This window comes from Chrysemys picta, chromosome 1 (assembly GCF_011386835.1).
Source record: "Chrysemys picta bellii isolate R12L10 chromosome 1, ASM1138683v2, whole genome shotgun sequence".
Classification (NCBI taxonomy): Eukaryota; Metazoa; Chordata; order Testudines; family Emydidae; genus Chrysemys; species Chrysemys picta.
This window is the reverse complement of record NC_088791.1, coordinates 302466387-302490368: the sequence shown is the minus strand read 5'-3', so window position 1 is coordinate 302490368 and position 23982 is coordinate 302466387. Positions and strand designations below refer to the sequence as shown.

Sequence of the window (23982 nt, the reverse complement as noted above, 5' to 3'; positions counted from 1 at the left end):
GGTGGGGCAGGAACAAGTCACACAGGGATGACTGGGAGTAAGGGGTCAACTTCCTAGCATGCAACTTTGTACATCCCATAATGCCATTTTTGCACCATTTTTAAAAATCCCACATACTTGCGTGGCCCTCCTCCCTGTCTGCCATCTTTGACAGAAGCCTGCATAGCTCTGCACTGGTGTTTTGAGCATTGCAAGCACAGGATGCACAATCCTGCAGTATTTGCAGAGCTGCACAAAGAACCAAACCTGGGAGAAACATGATGATTTATTGGAGGACAGTTTGCTGCGGGACATAGCAAGATCCAATTCAAGGTTGTTAGTGGTGTGCACTAAGCAGCTGCAGACGGTGGAGAGCTTCTTCTGGGCCTGAGAAATGGGCATTGACTTGTGGGATTGCATCGTCATGCAGGTTTGGGATGATGAGCAGTGGCTTCAGAACTTTTGGATGTGTAAGGCTGCGTTCCTGGATCAGTGTGCCAAGCTTGCCCCAGCCGTCCAGCACAAGGACACCGGAATGAGAGCTGCACTGACAGTGGAGAAGCGAGTGGAAATCACACTGTGCAAGTCTGCAACATTGGATTGATACCAGTCTGTGGGGAAATCACTTTGGCATTCAAAAATCCACGGTGGGGCCACTGTCATATAAATGTGCAGCGCCATTAATCGTCTTTTGCTATGAAGGACTGTGACTGTCGGCAATGTGCACACAGTACATCAACAGAAAGGGCTACTTTTCCATGGTTATGTGAGCATTGGTGGATCACCGGGAACACTTCACCAACATCAATCTTGGCTTGTCAGGGAAGGTGCACAATGCTTGCATCTTTAAATACACAGGACTGCTCACAAAGCTACAAGCAGGGACTTTCTTTCCCAACTGGTGGATTACCATTGGCGATGTTGAAATGTCAGTAGTGATTCTGGGGGACCCAGCCTACCTCTTGCTTTCCTGAGCCATGAAGCCGTACACTGGCCACCTCAACAGCACCAAAGAGAGATTCAGCTACCGACTCAGCAGGTGCAGAATGAGTGTTGAATGTGTTTTCGGTAGATTGAAGGGATGCTGGTGTTGTTTACTTACAAGATTGGATGTCAGCAAGAAAAAGCATCCCAACAGTTATATCTGTCTGCTGTGTCTTGCATAGTATCTCTGATGCAAATGGGGAAAAGTGGCCACCAGGGTGGAGGTTGGATATAGAGCAGCTGTCTGCTGGGTTTGAGCAGCCAGACACAAGAGCTATCAGAAGAGCTCAACACAGAGTTATATGGCTCAGGGAGGCTATGAAAAAGCACTTTAACAGTGAGCCACCTTAATGCATTGTGGTGTCCTGTGCTCTACCTGGCCCTGCTATTTTGGGGCCTGTTAGGTATTGTATGGTGCTTGATGTACATGAATGAATATAACACTGTCAATGCACCTATTAATTTTGTGGTGCTTGCTATACATTTATGATCATGATGCTGTGTTTTTTCCACTGATCCTATGAGCTGTGTCACGCCATATAATAACAAGTAAGTGCGTGTTTTCAGTACCGCTAGACATTCTGCAGCATATGTTGGGAACTAATAAAGATGGATAGTTTTCCAAACAATAGAATTTTCTTGAGTAACAAAAACACTGCAAAAAAAATTCTTTGCAAGTTAAGAGCAAATATGTTAAACACTTAAATTTTATGGAACAGAGCTTAAGAAGCGGAAGGTACATTCATGTTCATTTTAACTACACATACGGCAACTGTGGCTCTGACAGATCAGTGTATGTGAACGGCAACTGTGGCTCTGACACAGTGGTGGGGAAACTGCAGCCCGTGGGCTGCAGATTGCTCACCACTGCTCTGACAGATCAGTGTATGTGAAGTGGTGGTTGGCCTTACTGTCCCCTGTGTGGAGTGGTAGGGGTAGGGATGCAGACACTTATGCCACGTGCAAGGGTGATGGCAGTGAAGGAAGGTGCTATACTGGGGTTCTCCATAGACTGCAAAGGAAGGCAAGAATGTGACTGTTGAAACTGAAGGTCCACAAGAGTCTGAAGCATGTGTGTTTGCTGCCAGAGAAGCCCCATTATGTCCTGGTGCATCTTCCTCTCCTTTTCCTGCGGGGACTCCTGGGCCTGTCTCCTGTCTGCTCTTTCCTTGTCCTCCTTATCTAGATCAGGTGTTCCACAGGTAAGGAGGGGAACGCCTGAAGGCCACAATGGCAGCAGCTACAGATAAAACACACAGAGGTACTGCTGTCAGTGTAGTCACAACGGAAAGTGAAAGTTAAGATTCAGAACTCCCTTCCCTTGCTCCCCTAAAGTTTTAAACAAGATGTACTTATTGACACGTCTGCTTCAGAGTGCTTGTGCACAGCACCACTCACAGCACCAGCCACGGTGCGCATGGCCTGCTGGGGTGAGGGAAATGAAGAGGGAATTGCTCAGTTATGTGAAACTATGAGTATAGGGCATTGAATATCGGCACCCATTTCCAAGGTGGTGGTGATTTTAGCTGATATCTCACTCCTGAGGGTAATAAAGAGACAGAAAGCACAGCTACTGCTGGTGTCCCGAAGCAGCTCGAGCCCATATTCCACTAGTCTGTTTATTGAAAAGGTGCCTGCTGAAGATATCTGGTATGGGAAAGTGTCCTACCACAGAGAAATAAATAAGGCTGCCATCCCTAGAAAGCTTTGAGAGAGGATGGCAGAGTGCCTCCATGAAAGTTTGATCAAGATTTCTCAGGTGCATTCAAGGGCTATCCCTGTGTACATAAGCAAATTGCTGAGACTGTCCCCCATCCGAACTCCCCCAGCCTAACTCTAGAGGGGAATGAAAAGCAGATAACTCTACCTCTCTTTGTTGTGCTGCTACTTTTTCTAGTGTGAGTACATTAATGAAAAGCTGATAGCTGTGTCCTGTTAAGTTGGGAGCTCCATCAGTACATCACTGTAATGGGAAATACATTTACACACTTACCCGAGGTTCCTTCCCCTGTATCAGGCTCGCCCAGGCTCGACTGCTGGGACTGAATGGACTGTGGTGGAGTCTCAAGCAGCTCCTGGCTCGCAGCATAGCTGAACCCCCTGATCAATGTCCCCCATCTTCCTCCTCTTCCTCCTCGCTGTTCACAGCAGGGGCCTGTGACTTGGGTTCCTCAGAGGGATCCATAGTTGTCTGCAGTGTGGTGGTGGGGTTTCCACCAATTATGGCATGCAGCCATTTGTAAAAAAGGCAGATCTGTGGCTCAGCACCAGATCAACTGTTGGCCTCCCTGGGACATGCCTGCCACAGTGCCTTTGCTCGCATGCAGCACTGCTGCTGATCCCTGTCGTATCACTTCTCCTGCATTCACAAGCAACCTGCTCACAGATGTCCATGTTTCTACAGCAGGTCTGTAGCTGTGAATGCACAGCCTTTTCTCCCCACCGGCCCAGGAGACCCAGGCTGGAGAGTGTGGCCAGCATAGTCACCTGGGCAGTTACACACAACAGTGGAAATGGAATAGTGGAGAATGGATAGCTGGGCAATCAGGAAAAGGCATTTCAAAAATTCCCAGGGTTTTAAAATGTGTGTGTGTGTGTGGTGGGGGGGAAGGAGCTTCCTTCCTCTGTGATCTCTGAGCAGTGGAGTTCAGATCGTTGACAAGAGCCATCAGTGCTTGGCATTTTGAGACAGCTGCTGGAGGACTGTTGGGGACAATACAGTAATGCAATGTCTACACTCATGCTGCCTTGACCTCAGTACATCGACCATGGCTCAATGCTGCTTGGTGAGGTGGTGTTACTGTGTTCCTCTAACGGGGCACTTACATCAGTGGGAGACAAATTTAAGTGTAGCCACATGAGCAATTAGGTCAACACAAGGCAGCTTATGTCAACCTAACTGTGTAGTGTGGCCCAGGCCTACATGACTTTCCAGCTCTGCAAGGCTAAAAACCATCTATTTAGAAAGGGATGGGAAGAGACTGAGTAATAACCAGGATGGTCAAGTAACAGAGAGGTAGCTGTGTTAGTCTGAATCTGTAAAAAGCAACAGAGGGTCCTGTGGCACCTTTAAGACTAACAGAAGTATTGGAGCATAAGCTTTCGTGGGTGAATGCCCACTTCATCAGACGCAAGACCAGGATGGTGTATTCCTTACCCCTATGGTTCCAAAACTTTCGGGTTTCCTTCTAATCTTTTTCTTGCACAGATGTCTCCATGTCCATTTGATCAGATACCAGAGAGACTTGGGGCTTGGTAAAACATTGAAGGGAGTGGGCAGAGTCCCTCCTTCTTCAAAGTAACTCATCCAAAGCTTTGTTCGAGCAAACTTCCATTCGATGTCTGCATGATCCTGTATACAAGAAACATAACAACTGACAAACTGCTAAATTAACAAGGTAAAAAAAAACTTACAAGGGCCCTATAAGCTAAACATATCCTGAAGTGCTAATTAAATGGCTTATAAAAAACATAGCTGTCTTTGGGATAGAAATTATAATGCAGCAATTGACTTGTTTTACCCAGTAAGAGAGAGTCTGGATAGTATGTCACATTTAATCTTTCTTGCATTGCTACAGATATTTAAAATAATTAAATACCTCTAAGGCAGCAAAGGAAAATTACAAATAGAAAAAATACTAACTGTCTAGCAGTGGTCTTTTGCTATGGTACCATATCATCATAACACAGGCATTCTATATAGAGCAATTCACTTTCTTTCTGACATATTAGTCTGAGCAATGCTGTGGGACCTGGGAAATGTGGTCAAAATGTGGGTCCCATTTTGTGCAGGCGCTGTTAATTGGCAACCTCAAAAATTCAAACATCATGAGTGAGGTTTCCCCAAAATCATGAGTTTAAAAATATTGGATTCTTTTAATTTGTTTTCTGGTTTTTAAGTCTTTTGGGTACTCTCAGATGGTACTTTGAGCTTTTCCCTGCAACCATAGGGGGTGGAAATTATATATTTTTTAAATGAAAGTTGAGATTCTCACCTTATCATATGCCTCCAGGAGCTGGGTATTTAAATAAACATCAAATAAAGTGAGAGTTGCAATCAAATAGTGAGAATTGGCAACACTAGTTGCTCTCCTGTTTTCAGGACAGTGCTGTACAGAGCTGTGGGTTTGTTACCATATAGGTAGATGTGGACAGAAAACAATTTTCTTGTCCCAGGAAAAATTTTGAGATTACATTTTTCCGCATTCCACATCAAGATAAAACAGATTCTTATCCAAATTTTTCAGGGCGAGAAAAGAAAAGAAATTGCTTTCCTTCAAATACCCATTATCCTAGTGATCAGGGGAACTCACCTAGCATAGGGGAGGTCCAGGTTCAAGTTTCTGTTTAGATCATAGATTATAATAGACAACTTTAAAAACGTCAAAATTGAAACAAAATGATTCTTTCAAAATTTTCTTTCACAGAGAATTTCAAGAATTTCTGATTGCATTCCTAATCAGATCAAAAACAAATCCTGAAATCCTTCACGAAGTGGCATTTATATTCTCCACACAGTTCTAGTCATGACTGCATCTGTCAAAGATCTATCTATTTAATGAGTGTTAAGATATATATAAAAAAAATAACCCCAAAGTTTTGATTAGAATAAAGATACAGTTTTCATGAAATGAGAAAACAGGAACAATTAAGGAAATGTCTGATGCCTCTACTGCCGCTTGCTTACATGTCATCAAATCAAATACCACATCTTTGCATTCACTGTTAGTAGGAGAGTCTGTGCAATTTGTAAAGCCACCACTTTGTGAAACTACACCAGTTTCAGTTACTGCACTCTCTCCTGCAAGGGATTAGCACTTGCATAAAAGTCTTAGAGAACTGAAGGTGGGGAAGTAAATATTTTAAACTCTCTAGATGTGATGGTCTAAAGACGCACCAGATCCTGCTATCCCTACTTAAGCAAATCTCTCTTTAATGTGCATGGGTGCTTTTCTTGAGCAAGGAATGAAGGCTCATTCCTACATCTATGTTTATGTTTGTAGGCTGACATTTTCAAAGTTGCCTAAGGAATCTGGACAACCAGTTCCCATTAATTTTATCTTTATGCGCTGTAAGAATCACTGGATATTTATGGTACTAACCATTGATTTGGCTTGAAGTTTGGAAAATAGCTTTTTAAAGCTTAATCAATCTTGAGTGTAAAATAGAAAATATGCAATCAGCCTGTTGCAGATTCCTGATTCTCAGAGCAGATCTGGGCTACAACAGCCTGCTCTAACCTATGCCAGTTGACAGAAACCTTGATACACCCTGCCCCTCCCACAACACAACTGCTGTGTGAGGAGCAGCTTTGCACCGTTCAGAGTTCGGGGAGAATTCTCATCTGGCCAAATCCAGCAGTTTTCTTGTCTGTTTGTGCTTGAAGGGCAATGCAAAGGAACTAGAAGACATCAGAGAATGTGTCCCCGTATTCTATATTTAAATTGGATTTAATGCTGGAAAAAGCGGATGTGGAAACTGTGAGAAAATACTCATTGCAAGTGATTTAATAAGGAGAAATAACTTACAGCAATGAGCTGGTAAGAGTTATTCATCATGGCTATTAACATGTTGAGTAGAACAACCAGCGAGATGACATTATAGGTTCCAAACATGGTGGCCCCAACAAACTCAGTAAACTCATGTCGTGCCTGTACATTGGTCACGTACAGATTGATGAGACCAAATATAGACCAGAATAATGACTGTAGTGTTTCAAATAGTCTGAAAAATAAATAGATAATAATAGCCGCAAATATACATATATATCCAAATCTTTCCCTACATGCACAGTCAAAAAGCCCTTTGTGATAGCAGAGGACAGAATTTTCCCCAATATACACAAAAGTATGTAATTTTCCAGGGAAATTTTGGTAAACTCTCCAAACTTGAGTCCTTAAAGCCAGGCATCTAAATACATAAATAGGCCCTTAAGTAAGTGGCTGATTCTATTCAAATCACTGCTCAGCATCTCTGAAAATCAAGCCAGTTATTTAAATATAGGTATCTACACTTGAACATTTTTGGCCCACATGCCTAAAGTTGATCCCATTGAAGTCAATGAGAGTGTGGTCTTGACATCAGTGGGCCAGAATTAGACCTCTAAATTAATTTGGTGTCTGAATTTCAGCAGTGAGTGTGCCATATGAAAGAAGCAGCAGCAGTGGGTTAAAATGATTTGTTTGTATCAGTAAACAGTTTGTATATTCAATTGGTAGTGTGCTTTGAGAGTCTTCTAGATAAAAGGAGCTGTAGAATTATAGGGGCATTCCCAGGCATACATTTTGTTTAGTAAAGAGCTCAGAAATTCAAAGATAAAGCAGACAATCACAAAATGACATTATAAATAAATATATCCTATCTCCTAGAACTGGAAGGGACCTTGAAAGGTCATTGAGTCCAGCCCCCTGCTTTCACTATCAGGACTAAGTACTGATTTTGCCCCAGATCCCTAAGTGGTCCCCTTCAAGAATTGAACTCATAACCCTGGATTTAGTAGGCCAATGCTCAAACCACTGAGCTATCCCTCCCCTTCACCCATTGTGCTTCTACAGTTAAATTATATAATATCCCTTTAGAGATATGGCTAGGACAGCAGCTAGGATGTCAAATAACAAGGTGCCATCTTTGAAACAGATCCTTAGGAGCTAAACAGTTTGAAAGAATATCACTTCTTTGTAACACAAAGCTGTGCTAATAAACTACAAATTATTATTTTGAGCCCTGATCAGCCCTTTGCTCCTGGGCAGTGTGGAGCAAGGCTTTACACTATGTCTATGCAAGTCCTAGGGCCTGATTCTCCTCTCTTTTATACGAGTGCAAGTCAGGAGTAACTAAACTGGACTCTGGAGTTACAGATGTGTAAATCTGGTGCAAGTAAGTGGAGAATTGGGCCCAGGGTGCCTCCAAGAAGTGGCTGTGCAGCATGTCTTTCTGCAGTTCTTGGACAGGCATAGACACAATGCACCACTAAACTCCCCTGCTGGCAATTTCTCATGCACTGAAGAAGCAGGAGCCACCACAACCTGCCTAGACAGCCTCTTTTATGGCCATAACCACTGCCAGCACCCTTCTTCAGATCCCCAGCGAAGACAGCCAAATTATCATTGCCTCCCTCAACATCACCCTGGTGGAGAAGTGGCTCTTGGTACAATTTAAATGCAGGTGAGTAGCTAAATATGACTTATAGAACTCAGCTGTAACAGCTGTTTGTATCAGAAGTCTGATTCAGTGTGGAAGGTGAAAGTTCAAGTAGAGAATTAAAATTCATTTAATACAGATTGGGCACTAACCTTGTCACTTGATATAGCTAAAGAAATAAAATCACTGACTTTCAAAGTGAAGGAAAATAAATAAACTGAAACTCATTATTATTTAGCCTTTAAGACAAAAGTAAGAATGTAGAGATTGAACATTTACAAGAAATTCAATTGAAGGTGGCCTTGCATTCAGGCTCCCTGGCAGCTTGGACTGAATTTTTTTCCTTGTCCTGCTTCAGTGGAACCTTGTTTGTGTGTGGATAAATTGGATGTACAATCTTGAAGTTTTTGAAAACTGAAGTTGTTCAGAAGATAATACTTTAATCTTAACAAACAGACATAGAAGAAAACCACAGAAACATTTGCCTGTAGAAGCAAACTCTTAGCAGGTTAAATTTATTTGTTTGGAGCCAGATCAGTATTTTATTGCCAAAATCACACAATCATCTCATTTTTCTCATTTTAGCTCATACCCTTTTAAGTTACTTCTGTGGACGTCTTTCTAGCATAGACCATACGTTATCATAGATTGCTGTATTTATTATTAATTATTATTTTTAATAATAATAATTTGTATTGTATGACCTAGAGACAGTCATGGACCAGGACGCCACTGTGCTAGATGCTGTACAAATGCTGAACGAAAAAGACGTCTCTGCCCCAAAGAGCTTACAGTCTGAGTCAGTCTAAGTAGAGCTTACAGTCTGACTCAGTAAAATATTGCACATATCAAATGAAAAGTAGAGATGCCACTTACGTTGAAAATGCATTATTTTGCTTTTCACACCGTATTCCTTTGCAGCTGTCAGGTTCATTTGTTTCATAATAGAAGTACAACTGGTTCAATCCATTTGCAAAAGCTAGCAGCACGAGACAGTATATGAATAGAAACTTTAAAATGTCCAGTAACATTCTTCCTAGAGATATTTGCAGAGGTCCAAGGTGAGAATTTGCAGTAAATAATGAGATCAAGCGCAGGGAACTAAAGATGTTCGCAATAGCAAACAATGCCTCAGCCACCAATGTGGGGTGCCACATATCCCATTTTTGACGCGCGAGTAAGCCGCTATACTGGAAAAAAAAAAGAGAGTTATACTTTTGTTTTCATACAGAAATCCAAGTTGTTCAGTTTCTTTGCTGAGCCATTCTGTTCAGGCATGAATAACACAAAAAATAGCCCTTTTTGGTATGGACTATGTTTGGTTTGTCTTTTCAAAGGAGTTCATAATCTTAATATTAGAACATATATGGCTTGTGTGTTTGTCCTTATCCAGACCTTTATCTGAAGGATAATTTATACTCGCCTTTTTTTATTTTGTTATGATTTTGTTTCAGTGAAAGGATTACAAGTCTGGTCTTTTTGTAACTGTCTGTGACAGACAGTAGAAAAGCAGTACGCACTGTAATTGTATTTAGCAAATTTATGAAGGTCTGGCTCTCCTGAAATATGGAAAGTAGGTGCTGGATCCCGCAAAGTCAATGAAATTACTCAAATGAATAAGGACTCCATATATAAGCATTTGATAGATCAAGGTTTGGATAATCATTGAAAAGTTGCTATACAGTAGATAAAGAATAAGAATATCATTTAATCTCTAATATTAAAACAATGACAATATCTATTTGTTCTCCCTTTGAGACATGCCTAATTGTTTACTTACCTCATTTTCAGGCAGTCTGATCCGTGTAATCATGAACCTTTAACAGTCCAGGCCTACCAATAGGTTCCATGAAGTTGAAATGCATTTTAAAATAAAACCTTTCTAAATACTCTTCCGTAATTTTTATTGATTATCTATTGAGTACCTTTAATATGCTCTGTGCTGTACAGAACATATCAAAAGACACAGGGCTAAATTCACAAAAGGACTTATGCACCTAACTACCACTTTAGGAACCTACATCCCAGAATAAGGCCCAGTGGGATTCACGAAACCTCTGTTCAGCTGCTCCCAAACACAGTAGGCATCTAAATTCACTTGGTATCTACATTTTTTCAGTAAAATCTCCCTAAGTACTTATGTTTCTGCCTCTGTGCATGCACATTGCTACCTCACACCAGGTGTCTAGACTTCTTAGCCCCAAAGCAATGCATGAACCAGGGGAAGAAAGGCATTGGAACTGTGGGGCCTGATCTGGTAAGCATGCTCAGAGCTTGCCTATGGCAGTCTGATCCGGTAGGTGAGATGACGCAAAATAGCCAGTGGGGGAAAGAGGACCTCCCTCAGAACTTTTACCTCAGTGTACACAACTGGGATGTGGGAGCTAACCAACTCAAGTTGCAACTCCAACTGAGAGGGAGAAGTGAGATGAACTGGAGTTTGCTATCTCTCAGCTATATGCCCTAACCACTGACTATGGGAGAGCCTGAGGTGAGACTTCCTCAGTCTCTCCTGTTAAAGCTGTTCCATGCGGATAAATAATGAAAGAGTCACTGGGTCACAGAGAGAGAAAGAACAAGCAAGCATGTAAATAATTCTGTAGCCTCATGCTGAATGCATTCACTTGGGGGAGGTGGGAGATCCAGTATCCATTGTCCAATGACTTTTTTTAACCCTCATCTATATTCGTGGGGTAAAGCATATATGTTGTGATAACTCATGAACTGGTGGCCCTCCAGCTATGATGTTTTAGGACATTTTCACCTAGGCGTATGTACACAATTCAGTTTTCAGGGTAGCAGCCATGTTAGTCTGTATCCTCAAAAAGAACAGGAGTACTTGTGGCACCTTAGAGACTAACAAATTTATTATTGTCACAATTCAGTGACATTTTTTTAAATTATGCATAAAAAACATTTGCCTGTATCAAAACTGTATGTAAGGTACAAATGTATTCCAAATGTGTTGCTCTATTATTTTGTCCCTTGGTTACAGTGACATATTTGCCACAGTCAGCTGACCAGAAGAGCCACAAGCAATGTGGAGAATGCAGTGAATTTGTATGTGATGACTACTCCACATTGATCCTCATGTGAAAATGGCATATAGGCTCACACTGAAGAGACTCTTGCTAGTTCTTTCAATTTGCTAGTTAAATAAAGTTTTTTTGTCTCAAACAAAGAATTGTTCTTAATTTCTGAATGCACTGCGGGGACAACAATCCCCCACAACACAGTTAATGTAACTTTTTCATGACAATGGATTTTAAATAAAAACATTTGTCCTAAAACATTAATGACGTAGGCACAGTGGAACAGCTTCAACAGTCGAGAGCGCTACATCAGCCCAGTAGTGATGGCACACACCTGAAAGGTGGCAGAACCAGGTCAAAAGCTTTTCCCTCCCTTCTCTATGGAAATGGATACTTGAATCAGGAGCCTCCCACAGCCAAGGTGTGTACCCTAATCACTGGGCTAAAAGTGATTCCCCCCCTCACACTTCTTGCAAAAACCACATAGGTGCCCACCACCAAGAGAGGGTTTGCCATGGAAAATCCCAGGCAGAGGGAGATGCCTCCCTCCAGCCTGACTTAGGTGCCAAACTTCCGGGGGGAGGGAGGGGACGGCTTAGGACACATCCCTCTCTTCCACATATCCCATTGACTAGATTAAGAGAGGAGATGCCTAGTGTGCTGACTTTTGTGAATCCCACTCTGAGGCACCTCTCTCTCCCTATTCATTGTATAAACAGACTAGTTGTCAGATGTAGGCTTTGTGAATTCCAGTGATTTTCTAGGTGCCTAAAAGGTGTGGCAATGTGAAGCTAGCCCATAATCCCTGTTGAAGTGCTTACAGGGATAATAATACTTCCCTATCTCACAGGGATGTTGTAAGGATAAATACTTTAAAGGTCATAGAGTGTTTTGAGATTAACTGATGAAAAGTGCAAAATAAGAAATAGGTAGTATTAGTATTATTACTACTACTACTAAAGTCTAAATCAAACAGACACAAGCTACATTTGCTCTCTCTACGTCCCTTGGTGCTTATATGGCCCTCAATACAGCAGCACCTGAGCACCAATCATTAATGAATTCACCTCTTGGCGGTAGGGAAGTACTATTATCCGCATTTTACTGCTACACAGGAGAGAAAAAGTGACTTAGCCAGAGTCACACAGAAAGTCTATGACTGAGCTGTGAAGGGACTCAGCCCTAGCCACAAAACCATTTCCTTACTCTAGTGACCTTCCTCATAAAATCAAGCTTTTATTACCGCTGGCATGGTAGAGCCAATACAGCTATGCAAGAACAGGACACATGTTATTCTGCCTCATGCATCATTAACCAAATCATCAGTTCAGTTCTGATTGTAGAATCCTTATTACTCGGGATGACATAAGTGGCAGAAAGAGCACAACTTGTGTTGCAGAGTGATGGCTGAGTTTGCAATGCTAGCAGTCAGAAAAAAAAATTGACTTGCCAACTGAGAACATTGAATATGGAAGTTACTGACAGAATAAAGGTGCAACTTCTCAATATCCTTTTCACAGTGACTTTTCTGAATATTATTATTATATACTATAATTTAGACATCACTGTAAATGTACATGGCACTTTTATAAAGATATAATGAGAAACTGCCCATGTACTGAAGAGCTGACATACTCTGATTGAGCATTTGTAGGTGGAGAAAGAGGGAGAGGAGAACAGGACACCTGCCAAGTGCAGGGGATATCATAAATGAAGGCATGTAGCTAAGAAGATTGAGATAGCAGTGAGAAGAGTGGATTGGAAGGAGGTTAGAGAGTAGAAAAGTAGTGAACAAAGATGTCATTAGGGAGAGGAGGTTGTACTGACTTGAATGGGGATGACTAAGAACTTGAATATGCTAACAGACCAGAAGTCATTGAAAGGATTCACAAGAACTATAATGGGGCCAGGGGAGAGGAAGTAGGAGAGGAAGATTAACTACAAAGGTTTGGATAGATTGGATGGTGGAGAGTTGAGGACAAGGGTGAGCAGAGAAGAGAACTGAAGGAAGATATGACCGATATATGGACAAATATTTTAGTAAGGGAGATTATATGAAAGGATGGATTTTGTTGATTTTTAAAAGGAGAAATAGGAAGAAGATAATTGAAAATGACAAGGAGATTGTGAATCTGTTATTTGGCCAGAAATGTGAAGTGATAGAGAAGGAAGGTAATGGGATGGGAGAGAAAGAATGGTACATTCTGTTTTGGAGAGATATTGTTTGAGAGGCTGGAGATATCAGAAGGACACTTGGAGTTACAAGATTAAAACATAATGAAGGAGGTGAAGAGTGGAGATGTAGGTTTGGAATGATCCACATAAATGCAGTAGTTGAAATGTGGGAGCAGATGATGTCAAGAGGAAGATGTATAGAAGGGATTGAGAACAGAAACTAGGCTAATGTCAACAAGTAAGGTGTAAGCAGAGAATGAATTCTTCCCTGACAGCTAGCTGGGAGGTGGAGAGACTTTGGGTGTGTTTATGTAAATACAGTTTGCTCCTGCTCTGCTTAGATATCCAGCAAATAGAGCGAAACTTCGCTCAAAGTAATCAACTTTGGCTGGTGTTGTGTTATAAATCACTTTAGTATTGAATGCAGGGGGAGTAAAATGCTGTTACCAAAATGCTGTAATTATTGTAGGACTATAGGGAAGCAGGATTGTGCTTAACCTGTCCCAAATGAGGGGGCTCACCTTCAGCTGAAAGGACTTTGTTAAGCCAGGGGCTCAAATACCAGAGCCCTGTGAAAGTACAAGCGGTGGGGACAGGTGTCCAAGCCAGGAAGTTGTGGACTCTCCCTAGGAGTCTACAGAGTGGTTTGACCTCTTTCTCCTGACTGTTCAAAGAAAGCACCAAATAGGCTTCCTTGGGAGCCTCTTTTGTTATTTTAAATGCTCAATCAGAGCTGAAATCAGTTGTGGTGGGACTGTGTTTCTGCCCAGACTGCTAAGAGCTAAAAATCACTAAGAGACCGATGTGCCGAGGTCACAGAAGAGAGGCAGGAGGCAGCAGAAGGTGACTAACACTCGACTGGCAAATGAGTGGCTGGTGAGGTGGAGAGTTGTTGCAAGTGGCCAACAGGGTGGCTGGTGGAGAGGCACAGCGAGCAGCCAGTAGGGCAGCTGGCAGAGAGGGTCAGCGGACGAGTGCCCGAGCAGCGGAGCGAGTAAGGTGCCTCCAGGGTGGGAGGTGAACTCTGCAGATGCACCTCTGAATGCTGGGTCTGCACTGACCAAGGACAGCAACTGTGAATTGGGTGCAGAGAAGGGATGGACATGCTAAAGGGACTTTTGGGTTGCTGGACTTAGGAACCTGAGGGAAAAGGACACTGCTCACTTCGGGGTGGGTCTTTTGCTCATGGTTTATGTTTATTACCCTGTTTGCGGTATTTCCCCAAATTAATGCCGAGTTACTTCCCTCCTTTTATTAAAAGTTTCTTTTCTACACTCAGACTCTGTGCTTGCGAGTGGGGAAGTATTGCCTCTCAGAAGTGCCCAGGGGTGGTGTGTAATTTCCCCAGGTTACTGGGTGGGGGCTTGAGCCAGTTCTGTGTTGTATCGATGGAAAGGAACCCCTAGGTATTGAACCTGGCCCTGGTTGCTGCTGACTTTGCCTGGCAGAAGGGATACATTGGGAAGAAAGAAAGATGAAGAGCTATGGATTAAAATGCTGACTGACTATTTGTCAAGGAAAGAGATGAACCAGGAGAGCACAGAATCACAGATATCAAGAGAAAAAAAAAGGAAGAGGAATGAGATTGACTGACCATGTCAAAGGCAGAAGGAATATTAGTAAGAGCAGAAGAGAATAACTGCATGGCCAGGCCATGGAATGAAAAAGATACTAGCACAAATTGATACCTATTGTTTGAGAGACAGGTTTTAATAAGCACATTTACTCAGGAGCTCAGGAACTCCTGAGAAGTGAAAGAGAAAAGGGAAAACAGATCATTTATGGAGAAGACAGCCTATTAAAAAAAAAAACCTAGTGAAAGAAATATCAGCAAATGGGCCGCTCTAAAGATGCTAATATTTATTTCATTTTTGTTTGTTTTTTATGAACCACAAGTGGCTGTTTTCTCCATAAATGATCTCTTTGGACATTCCTCCTTTATTTCTCAGGAGTTACAAGGCACCTCAGAAATATTCTGATTATAATCTGTTATTCAAACTGCAGATTCCAATTTGTATTGCTGTCTCATTCTCCTTCCTAATCATTATGATTGAAATCTGCAAATGTTCATGGAGTGCAATTAGGCATTTCACTGCATATCAAATGTCAGAGCTGTGTAGGACCCTCAGCAAATCTAGGAGTTAACGTATTTCTTTGTGTGCACTGTAAATTTATAATTATGTGTCTACAGTAATTTTATATTGAAACTGAATATACTATACTATATATTATATATAATATAAACTACATCTTAGATAAAGACCGACCATGATGGGACTGAAAAGGGACTTGCTTAATAACAAGGCCAAAAAGTATCCTTACTAAAAGAAACTAAACAAACCCAGTCAAAACTTCCCACCTCCACTGGCTTCCTGTAAATTGCTCATTCAATAGTTTCCTCAAAAACAGTATGTGGCTATTTAGTATATTAACTCGCTTTAGTTCATTTGCACACTATAGGGTTATACAAAGAATTAGGATATGAGATGGCTGTTTGATAGTATGTCAATATAGAGTCATGAGACATTGAGTAATATGAAGTGAATACAGGAACGTGAGATTTCCTATAAAAGAGAAGATCATAGAAACATAAAGTATTTTATCTTGATTCCAGCAATGGCTTATATTAAGTAATTCAAAGAAGGTAAAAACACAAATATATCCTGCCACCTCAGTAATGCAGAGCTTTGCTTCTGCAATTCCACAGTGCATGGGACTGACTTCAATGGGCTTTGGATGAGGCCCTCTGTGGAGGGTTCCTAACAGATCATCATCTTACACTGACCAAACTCTGATGGAGCATGAGTTTTGATTTCTTGGGTTTCTCATATTGTAACAATTGATACAATTTCTGCACTCTACTTCTAGCCCAAACACAACCCGTCGGCATGTTGCAAAGGCAGTCATGTACTTAATAACTATTTAATACATAGGGGAAATACATAGTCCACACCTGTGGAAAACTGAAGAAAGTAAATATGGACAGATTAGAACTATATAAAGACTAGAACTTCAAAGCAAATTTATCATGTATATTAATGATGCCAAAGGAATATGAAATAACAGTTCCTGATGATTATTCACAGAAAACCATACACAAGATTAACATTCAAGGCAGTTGTAAGCATTGGGAAGGTGGCCAGATATTTAGTTTTTATCCTCTAGAGCAGAAACCATAAATTGCAGAATGATCATATGATCCTAAGGAAAGACAGTGTGGTCGAGTCATTATATAAATGTGAATAAGGAGATCTCATTTTAGCTGCAGCTCTGCTGTTGACCATCTGTCTGACCTTAATCAAATCATGTATGACTCTTGGTATCTCAGTTTCCTCATCTATAATAAAGGGATAAATATTTTTCCTACCTCAGTAAAATGCTTTGAAATTCTTGGATGAAAGGTTAATTCTTGGATGAAATTCAAATTATTGTTATTAGGACACATATGTCACAATCTGTACTGTACATTTCAGAGAACCAGTAGAGAAAAACTGAGAATAATCAGCCAAAAGATGTTAAACAACAACAAAACTGAAGCACAAAAAATATACTTTTTTCTTACTGTGCAGTTAATACTCCAGTGCAAGTGAATGTCTAATCTTTGGAATTGGCCAAATATCAGTGAAAACCATTTTACAATGCCAGAGAGATAGGCTAAGCATCCCAGTGTTTGAAGCACTGATATTTAGGGGGAAAAACCCATCCTTATACTAATTAGCAGAGTAGATTCAATATGGAAATGATTGAGACAATAAATATGGAGCCCAACAATGTAGTTTATATACAGATTCACTTTTCAGGATAGAATTGCACTCTAAATATATCCTCTGCCCCCAAAGTGATAGAATTACATAGCATTTCATGCTAATGGGTGAGAGCCACTTATTCAGTGACATCAGCTGTGTGCAATCTCTTATATAGCTGAAAACACACAGTATTGGAAGCCATGCTTCAGTTTAATAAAACATTAAAAGCATCCTTGGGTGTAATGCATCAAAGTGAGAGAAGGAGTACTTGACTTAGCAGTGCAAAACATACTGTAGTTTCAAAATATAAACAGAATCCTTTGTTTTACAGCATAAATAGTTCTATTTGTATTTATAATCCTCAATTGAAACAGCTACATCCTTAAAATGAATCATGCTTTTATGAACTTAAAATGTATGAGACTACAGTACATTTATAACCATGTGACATTTAACTTGTGTGTTGGTAGATAAACAGGTATAAGAGACAGGGCCCAGATCTTCAAAGGTATTTAGGCACCTAACTCCTTTGAGGCTCTGGACCCTAATCCTCAGATCAACATAAGACACACACATCACTGGGGTGGGAGAATGGGCGAAGAAGGCTTTAAGATATCCTTTTGCAATGTCCCGATCCTGGACCTAACTAGGGGCTCCTCCAGTCCCTGATGTAATTTAGAGCAGCATATAGGCTGCTCTAAATAACATTCAGCTGCTTGCAGCCTCAAAGGTTTGTTATCAGCCAGGATTTTTTCTTCCAGCAATTAACTCTTTTTTTTTTCTGGGAACATCTCCCACATCAGGGAGTAGCATTGAGCTGCTATGCCTCTTATACAAGGAAGCTGGTTAAGATGGGTGTCTGGCTACGTTGTGTCACTAGAGTGATACACAACTGGTAGAACACATTTGAGAATTGGGCCTATATAATTATTTCAGTAAATACAGGCAAAACTATATTTCAGAAAAAATAGTCATGCAACGTTTAGCAATTGAAAGTAAAGGTCATATATTCTAACACTTTGGTAGTGTTTGTAATCCTAGGTCCTCATTTATTGTACAACTGGAAAACAATCATATTTTAAGAATTTGAAATGAATGTGATTGATTAATCAATTAACCTCTCATTATTTCAGTTGCTTATATCAGATGCATTATTTATATACTCTGATGTAATCATTTTACCAAAGGAAAGGTGAAAAAAAAAACAAGGACAAAAAAGCTAGTTGGATTTAAAAATCACAGGCATAACAAAACAAATAATTGCAGAATTAAAGGTAATATTTTATGCACTACTGTGTTTACATTTGGAGTCTGATTAGCATCATGATATTAATTTGGAGGGTAATGGATGCATATTACTTCAGACACTGTCACCCTGGAATCTGATTACAGAAGGCAGAAGCTGACTGGGAGATGAAAGGATTATTATGTTTTCAAATTAATATTGTTCTAAAAGGAAAAATTGGATGTCTACAATGTTTTAGAAAGGTTTGCATTACCAATGAGGTTGTTATTTTGCATTTTGGACCAATAAAAATGCTATTTCCTGGTCACTGTATATGAAACTGTGTCTGCATATCAAAGCACATTCCATTAGCTTTCTGAATAAAAGGAGGCAGATTTTTCTCCACCTTTTCAAATACCTTTGCTCTACCTGAGTGATGCACAGGGACTCGAATCTGGCCACAGCTGCCTAGGTGAAAATTCCCCTGAGAAGTTCTGAGTGGGTGTGAAATCAGCACAAGCAGCTACTATTTTACACCCCGCCCTACACACACCCTGTTGAGATGCAGCGGTTCCCAAACTGTTGGTTGCAATTCCAAATGGTTTTGTGCCATCAGTAGATGGGGTCGCAGATCCAAAGGACCAGATTCGGACCATGAGATGATGCCATCTGCCCCTGAACGTGTCCGGACCTGCTCCTCAAACCTTGCACTAGGAGGTTGCCATTTTGTACATCTAAATGGCAGCCTCCTCATGGTGTGACCTTGCATGTGTGGTGAATGCATTTTGTAAAATGGCAGCCTCCTGGTGTGGTGTTTGTACAACAGGTCTCGACACATGAGCTGTGAAGAGGTGGCTGTGCGGATGCCATTTGCCCCATCTGGCTGTGCAAGCATTCAGCTGAGAGACTTGAATCCAGAAGATGCTTCTCTGTGGGCAGCAGCCTTCTCAACAGAGCATCCTCTCTGCTTGAGCGGGTAGGAACCTGTGCTAGCTTTTTCTGAGAGGGAATCTGAAGTGGCTTATGAACTCCTTAAGACAGGGCCCATATTTTTTTATGCCACCCTGAGTACCCTTATGGCACTCAAGCATAAAGGATCATTGTAAGTCACTGTCTCTGTGCTGCAGTAGTATCAGCACACAGGGCCTTCCTATGTCCTGGCCTCATCTGCTTAACTATGAATTCCTCTTTCTAACTTGTGAGATGAGGCACAATTGACTCATGTTTGCGCAGGGTATCTGCTTCATCCTCCAGCAGTGAGTCTAGTAATGCAGTTATGTGCAAAAACCAAGCATGCAAGAAATGTGCGGGCAAATATGGTGAGGCTTGTGTATGGCTTCACCAATGTTTTTGTCAAGAATGAAGAAAGGACAAAATGCCTGCTATGTCGCATAGTGTTAGCTAGAAAAAGCTTGAAGCCTATTAAACTTAAATGATCTTTGTAAGCCCTTCACAGGGAATACGTAGGAAAACCAAGGTCATTTTTCCAGAGCTGGAAAGAAGAACTTTCATGTCAACAAGTGCAATTCAAGAGAGCCCTGTCCATCTCTGACCACACACAAAAGGCATCATCTGACATGAGTTACTGCCTTGTGCAGGCCAAGAAACCTTACATAATCGGAGAGATTTTGATTTTGCCAGATGAAATCAATGGTGAAGATAATGTGTGGGGAAATGGAGGCAAACAAATTCAAAGACATACTACTCTCCAACAACACAGTGAATTGAAGGATTGAGGTGATAGCAGCAGATCAGGAAAACACACTGGTGGAGAGTCTGAAAAATACAGGTGCTTTTGTTCTTCAAGTTGAGGTGAGCACTGAGGGTCCTGATGCACATTTCCTGGCTTTTGTGAAATATATGGGAGAGTGCAATCCTTGAAGACATTCTATTGTCTCCCTCTTCCTGGACACAAGACAGCACAAGGAATGTTCGATGTACTACATGGCTACAAGCAAAACAAAAATGTCCTTGGTGATCACATTGTAGGCTTTTGCACAAAGGGAACTCCGTCTATGGCAGGCCACCAGCAGGTCTGCATGCCTTGGTAAAGAAAGTTGCTCCGTCTGCTCTGTGGACTCACTACATGAATCACAGAGAACAACAGGCATAGAAAGCTCTGAGTCCAGAGCTAGTTGAATTTTTGCAGTATCATCTATTGTGAACTACATCAAGAATCAGCCTCTTTGCACGCATCTGTTTGCAAAACTGTGTGAAGACATGGGATCTGATCATGACATGTTTTTATTCCACACTGATGCTCGCTGAGGAAAAGTACTGGGATGATTTTTTGAACTGAGAGACGAGCTGTGTGCTTATACAATGGACTGCAAAAAGAGTGAATTTGTTGATTTTCTAGGTGACCAAAGGAAGATGTGCCCTCCTGGCTAAGTCACAGACATATTTAGGAAACTGAATGAAGTGCATACAGGTCTGCAAGGAAAAAACACCCACATTCTTCAGCTGAGTGATTGACTCACAGGATTAATGAAGAAAATTGTTTTCTGGAAGAATAATCTATTAGAGACAAATTAGGAATCCTTCCCACAGCTTTCTAATTTCCTGGCTGTCAATGAAATTATTGAGCCTCCCACACAGGTGATGGCTGAGCAGCTCAGCCAGATGGAGGAACAGTTTGCATCCTTTTCCCTCAACTTGGACATGACAACGTATGATTGGGTGTGAAACTACTTTCAGTGCAAGCCCGATACCATGGATTTGCCAGCAGCTGAAATCGAACAGCCCATCAAAATGTCCCCTGATCAATTCTTGCGAGTAACATATGCCCAACTTTCTCTCCCGGAATTCTGGTTCACTGTGAAGAATGATAATCTTGCACTCTCAGCATGCACCTTGAAACTGATAGTGACATTCACGAGCACATAATTGTGTGGAGCTGGATTCAGCGCACTTGTGTTCATCAACTCTCAGTATCTATCTACCATTGATGTCAAATTGGAGATTACATATGCAATTTCTACCACATCACCGGACTTTGAGAAGCTGTGTCACAACATCCAAGCCCATGTGTCATATTAGCGAGCATTAAATATATTTAATGTGCAATCTTCTTGGATTCCTTGGTCACTATGTTGCTTTGTTGTGATCTGGGGTCACAGGAAACAGTAAGTCTGAAAATGGGGTCATGCAGGCAAAAAGTTTAGAAACACCTAATGTGATAGAAGAGGGAGATGGCAGGTCAGGTGTGTAGGGGCTCTGTTCTACTCTGCCAATTATCAACTGGGCATATAGACACTGATGATCCGTCACCAACTGACATAAATTAGAGAAGCTCCTAGGTCTGCTCTAAACTTATGCCACGACTGCAGCCAGAACAGCTGTGACTTGAGAACAGGGAGCTATAATCAGCTCCTTTATGGATGCTCACTTTCTTCTTAGCCTACTGGATCTTGGCACAGGAGAGACTCTGGCCCTGTAGTTATTGGATAGTTGGTGGAAATAAACTTGAAATATAATGATGATAATGAATAATATAAATTAGAAAGTTATCTTGACTCAGAGGTGATTAGAGCTGTGGGAAAGTGCTGACACCTTTTTCTTGAAATTTAATTTGAATATATCTTTCTTTCATTCGAGACCATTTTGAAACCAGAATATTTAATTTTTACAAGGAATGTCCATGAAATTGTGAATTCATATGGAAAACAGGCAATATTCAACTATTCATGTTTTTGAAACAAATGGATGTTTCTCTGGAAGAAAGTACAAATGTTAATAATGTCATATTTCTTATTAAAAAAACAAGACAATGGGGAGCAAAATGGACAAATTTTACCCAACAATGCTTCTATTATTTAGCCAAAATTTACATTAAATTTCAGTTTATTGATTAAATTGGACTAAAAGCATTAAAAAATGATAAATATTGCTTTTTAATGTTTTTTAAGCTTTTATTTGAATGTTTCATGCAATTCTGATATGAGGTTGCATATTATTTATTAGACAACCTTAGTAATAAAAAGCTTCAGTAGAAAAAAATATGCAAAGACTATATCTAACATAAAATACATTTTTGTACAAATATCCACACCTAATAATAATAATGCTTGGCATTTTTATAGTACCTTACATCCAAACATCTCAAAATGCTTTACTTATCCTGATGAATTAAGCCATCCAACATCCCATGGCATAGATAAAGAATATTAAAACCATTTTACAGATGGCAAAACTAACAGGTTAGCAAAGTGATTCACTGAGTCATTCTAGTAGTTTATCAATCCAAGAAACTTTCAAATATAGAAGCAAGTCAAAAAGTATAACCTTAGTTACTTAATATATTTGTTTATAAATATTAGCTAACAATCATCAAATAGAATGATTACCTTTGAAAATGCAACAATTTTCAAAGCAATTGTTGCCAAGTATAAGGAGTTCATTACGAAATCCATTAGGTTCCACCAGTCATGAATGTAATCCTGTAGTCCACCATCCCACATCTGTTTAATTTCACCCCATATGAAACCTGTAAATATAAAAGAATTCATTCTAAGCATGGTTTTCAGAAGACTTTTATACAGATCAATCATTTTAGATTTCATTTTCTGATTCATGTTTCCAAAATGCATTCACTAAGCAAGAGAGAACTGACATCATTCATCTAAGCATACAGCTTCATTTTCTTTTGCTTTCCTTCTATTACTTTTTCATTACATTCTAAGGAGTGTATAAAAAGTAGTCTAACATAGCAACTATTGCCATATTTTGTCCTTAGCTGTGTGTTCCAGTGGAAACTGCATAACTGAAGAAACTGACCATTACCTTATTTCAATAGAAATTTATGCTATCGTAGGGTATAGAGATTTCAACTTTGTTATCCACAATGGTAGGTAACAAATCTCCTATATCTCTTAAATCCTTAGTGTCATCAGCAAACTATTTCTAGCTGAAATATTAAAAACCATAGTACATTCATTTTAAACCTGATGGACTGGGAACAGTTTTCAGGTGTACTCCCCACATATCGCTTTTGACATAGCGATACAGAAATATTTAAAGCCTCTGGGAAATTTTGCATGAGGTCTGATGTGAGCTCAACTGAACAGCTCCAAAGAAAGGCATGTGGAGACACTTTAAAGCTATAATCATTAGAGGCCTCCCTCGGGAGAATGTGCTGAATTAATGCTTGCATATTATGAGGATGTATGGATGCATACATTTAAAATGTACATTTTACATAAATATGTACAGTCTTTTGGTTAAATATACCAGTTGAAGTTTCACATTTTTCAGTTTTACTTTCTTCTCTAAGTGAATTTAAATGTTCAATAAAGGTGCCAGGCTGACAGCAATGGAGAGTGAAATCTATTTACACTTGGGGGAAATACCAATATGTTATTTATCACCTTTTCCTTAGTCATCTCTTTCAGCAACATTAGGCAGAGGCCTAACGAGCCTTGTATCAATAAACTCTATAATTAGGAATTGCCTTTCAGTCATAATCAATATTTTCACCAAAGGTGGCTACATGGAGGAGACTTCAGACTCAACTCCAAGGAGGCATTGCCTCTTTTGCCTTCATTGGTGCCAAAGATAGTTGTGTTATGTTTTTTCCTGACATCAGAAAATAAGGGGCCTGATAACCCTAGGAAGCATCACTCTCCCACTCAGTCATCCTCTCTTCAAAGGATTGAGTGGGAGAGGTGCTAACCTCACCAAGAGTCCCTGAATTTGGCTTGCT

The 23982-nt window shown here is 40.5% G+C and overlaps 1 protein-coding gene across 5 annotated transcripts in view; it reads right to left on the bottom strand.

Moving 5' to 3' along the window:
• TRPC4 (transient receptor potential cation channel subfamily C member 4) overlaps positions 1-23982 on the bottom strand; it is a 211898-nt gene that overhangs the window by 14197 nt on the left and 173719 nt on the right. For all 5 annotated transcript variants that reach the window (XM_065581286.1, XM_065581289.1, XM_065581288.1 and 2 more), the window contains 4 exons: positions 22628-22767; positions 8980-9293; positions 6492-6687; positions 4121-4315 (listed from right to left, as the gene is read on the bottom strand). In XM_065581286.1, the coding sequence (XP_065437358.1) occupies positions 4121-4315; positions 6492-6687; positions 8980-9293; positions 22628-22767 (845 nt within the window). The remainder of the gene's footprint in view (positions 1-4120; positions 4316-6491; positions 6688-8979; positions 9294-22627; positions 22768-23982) is intronic.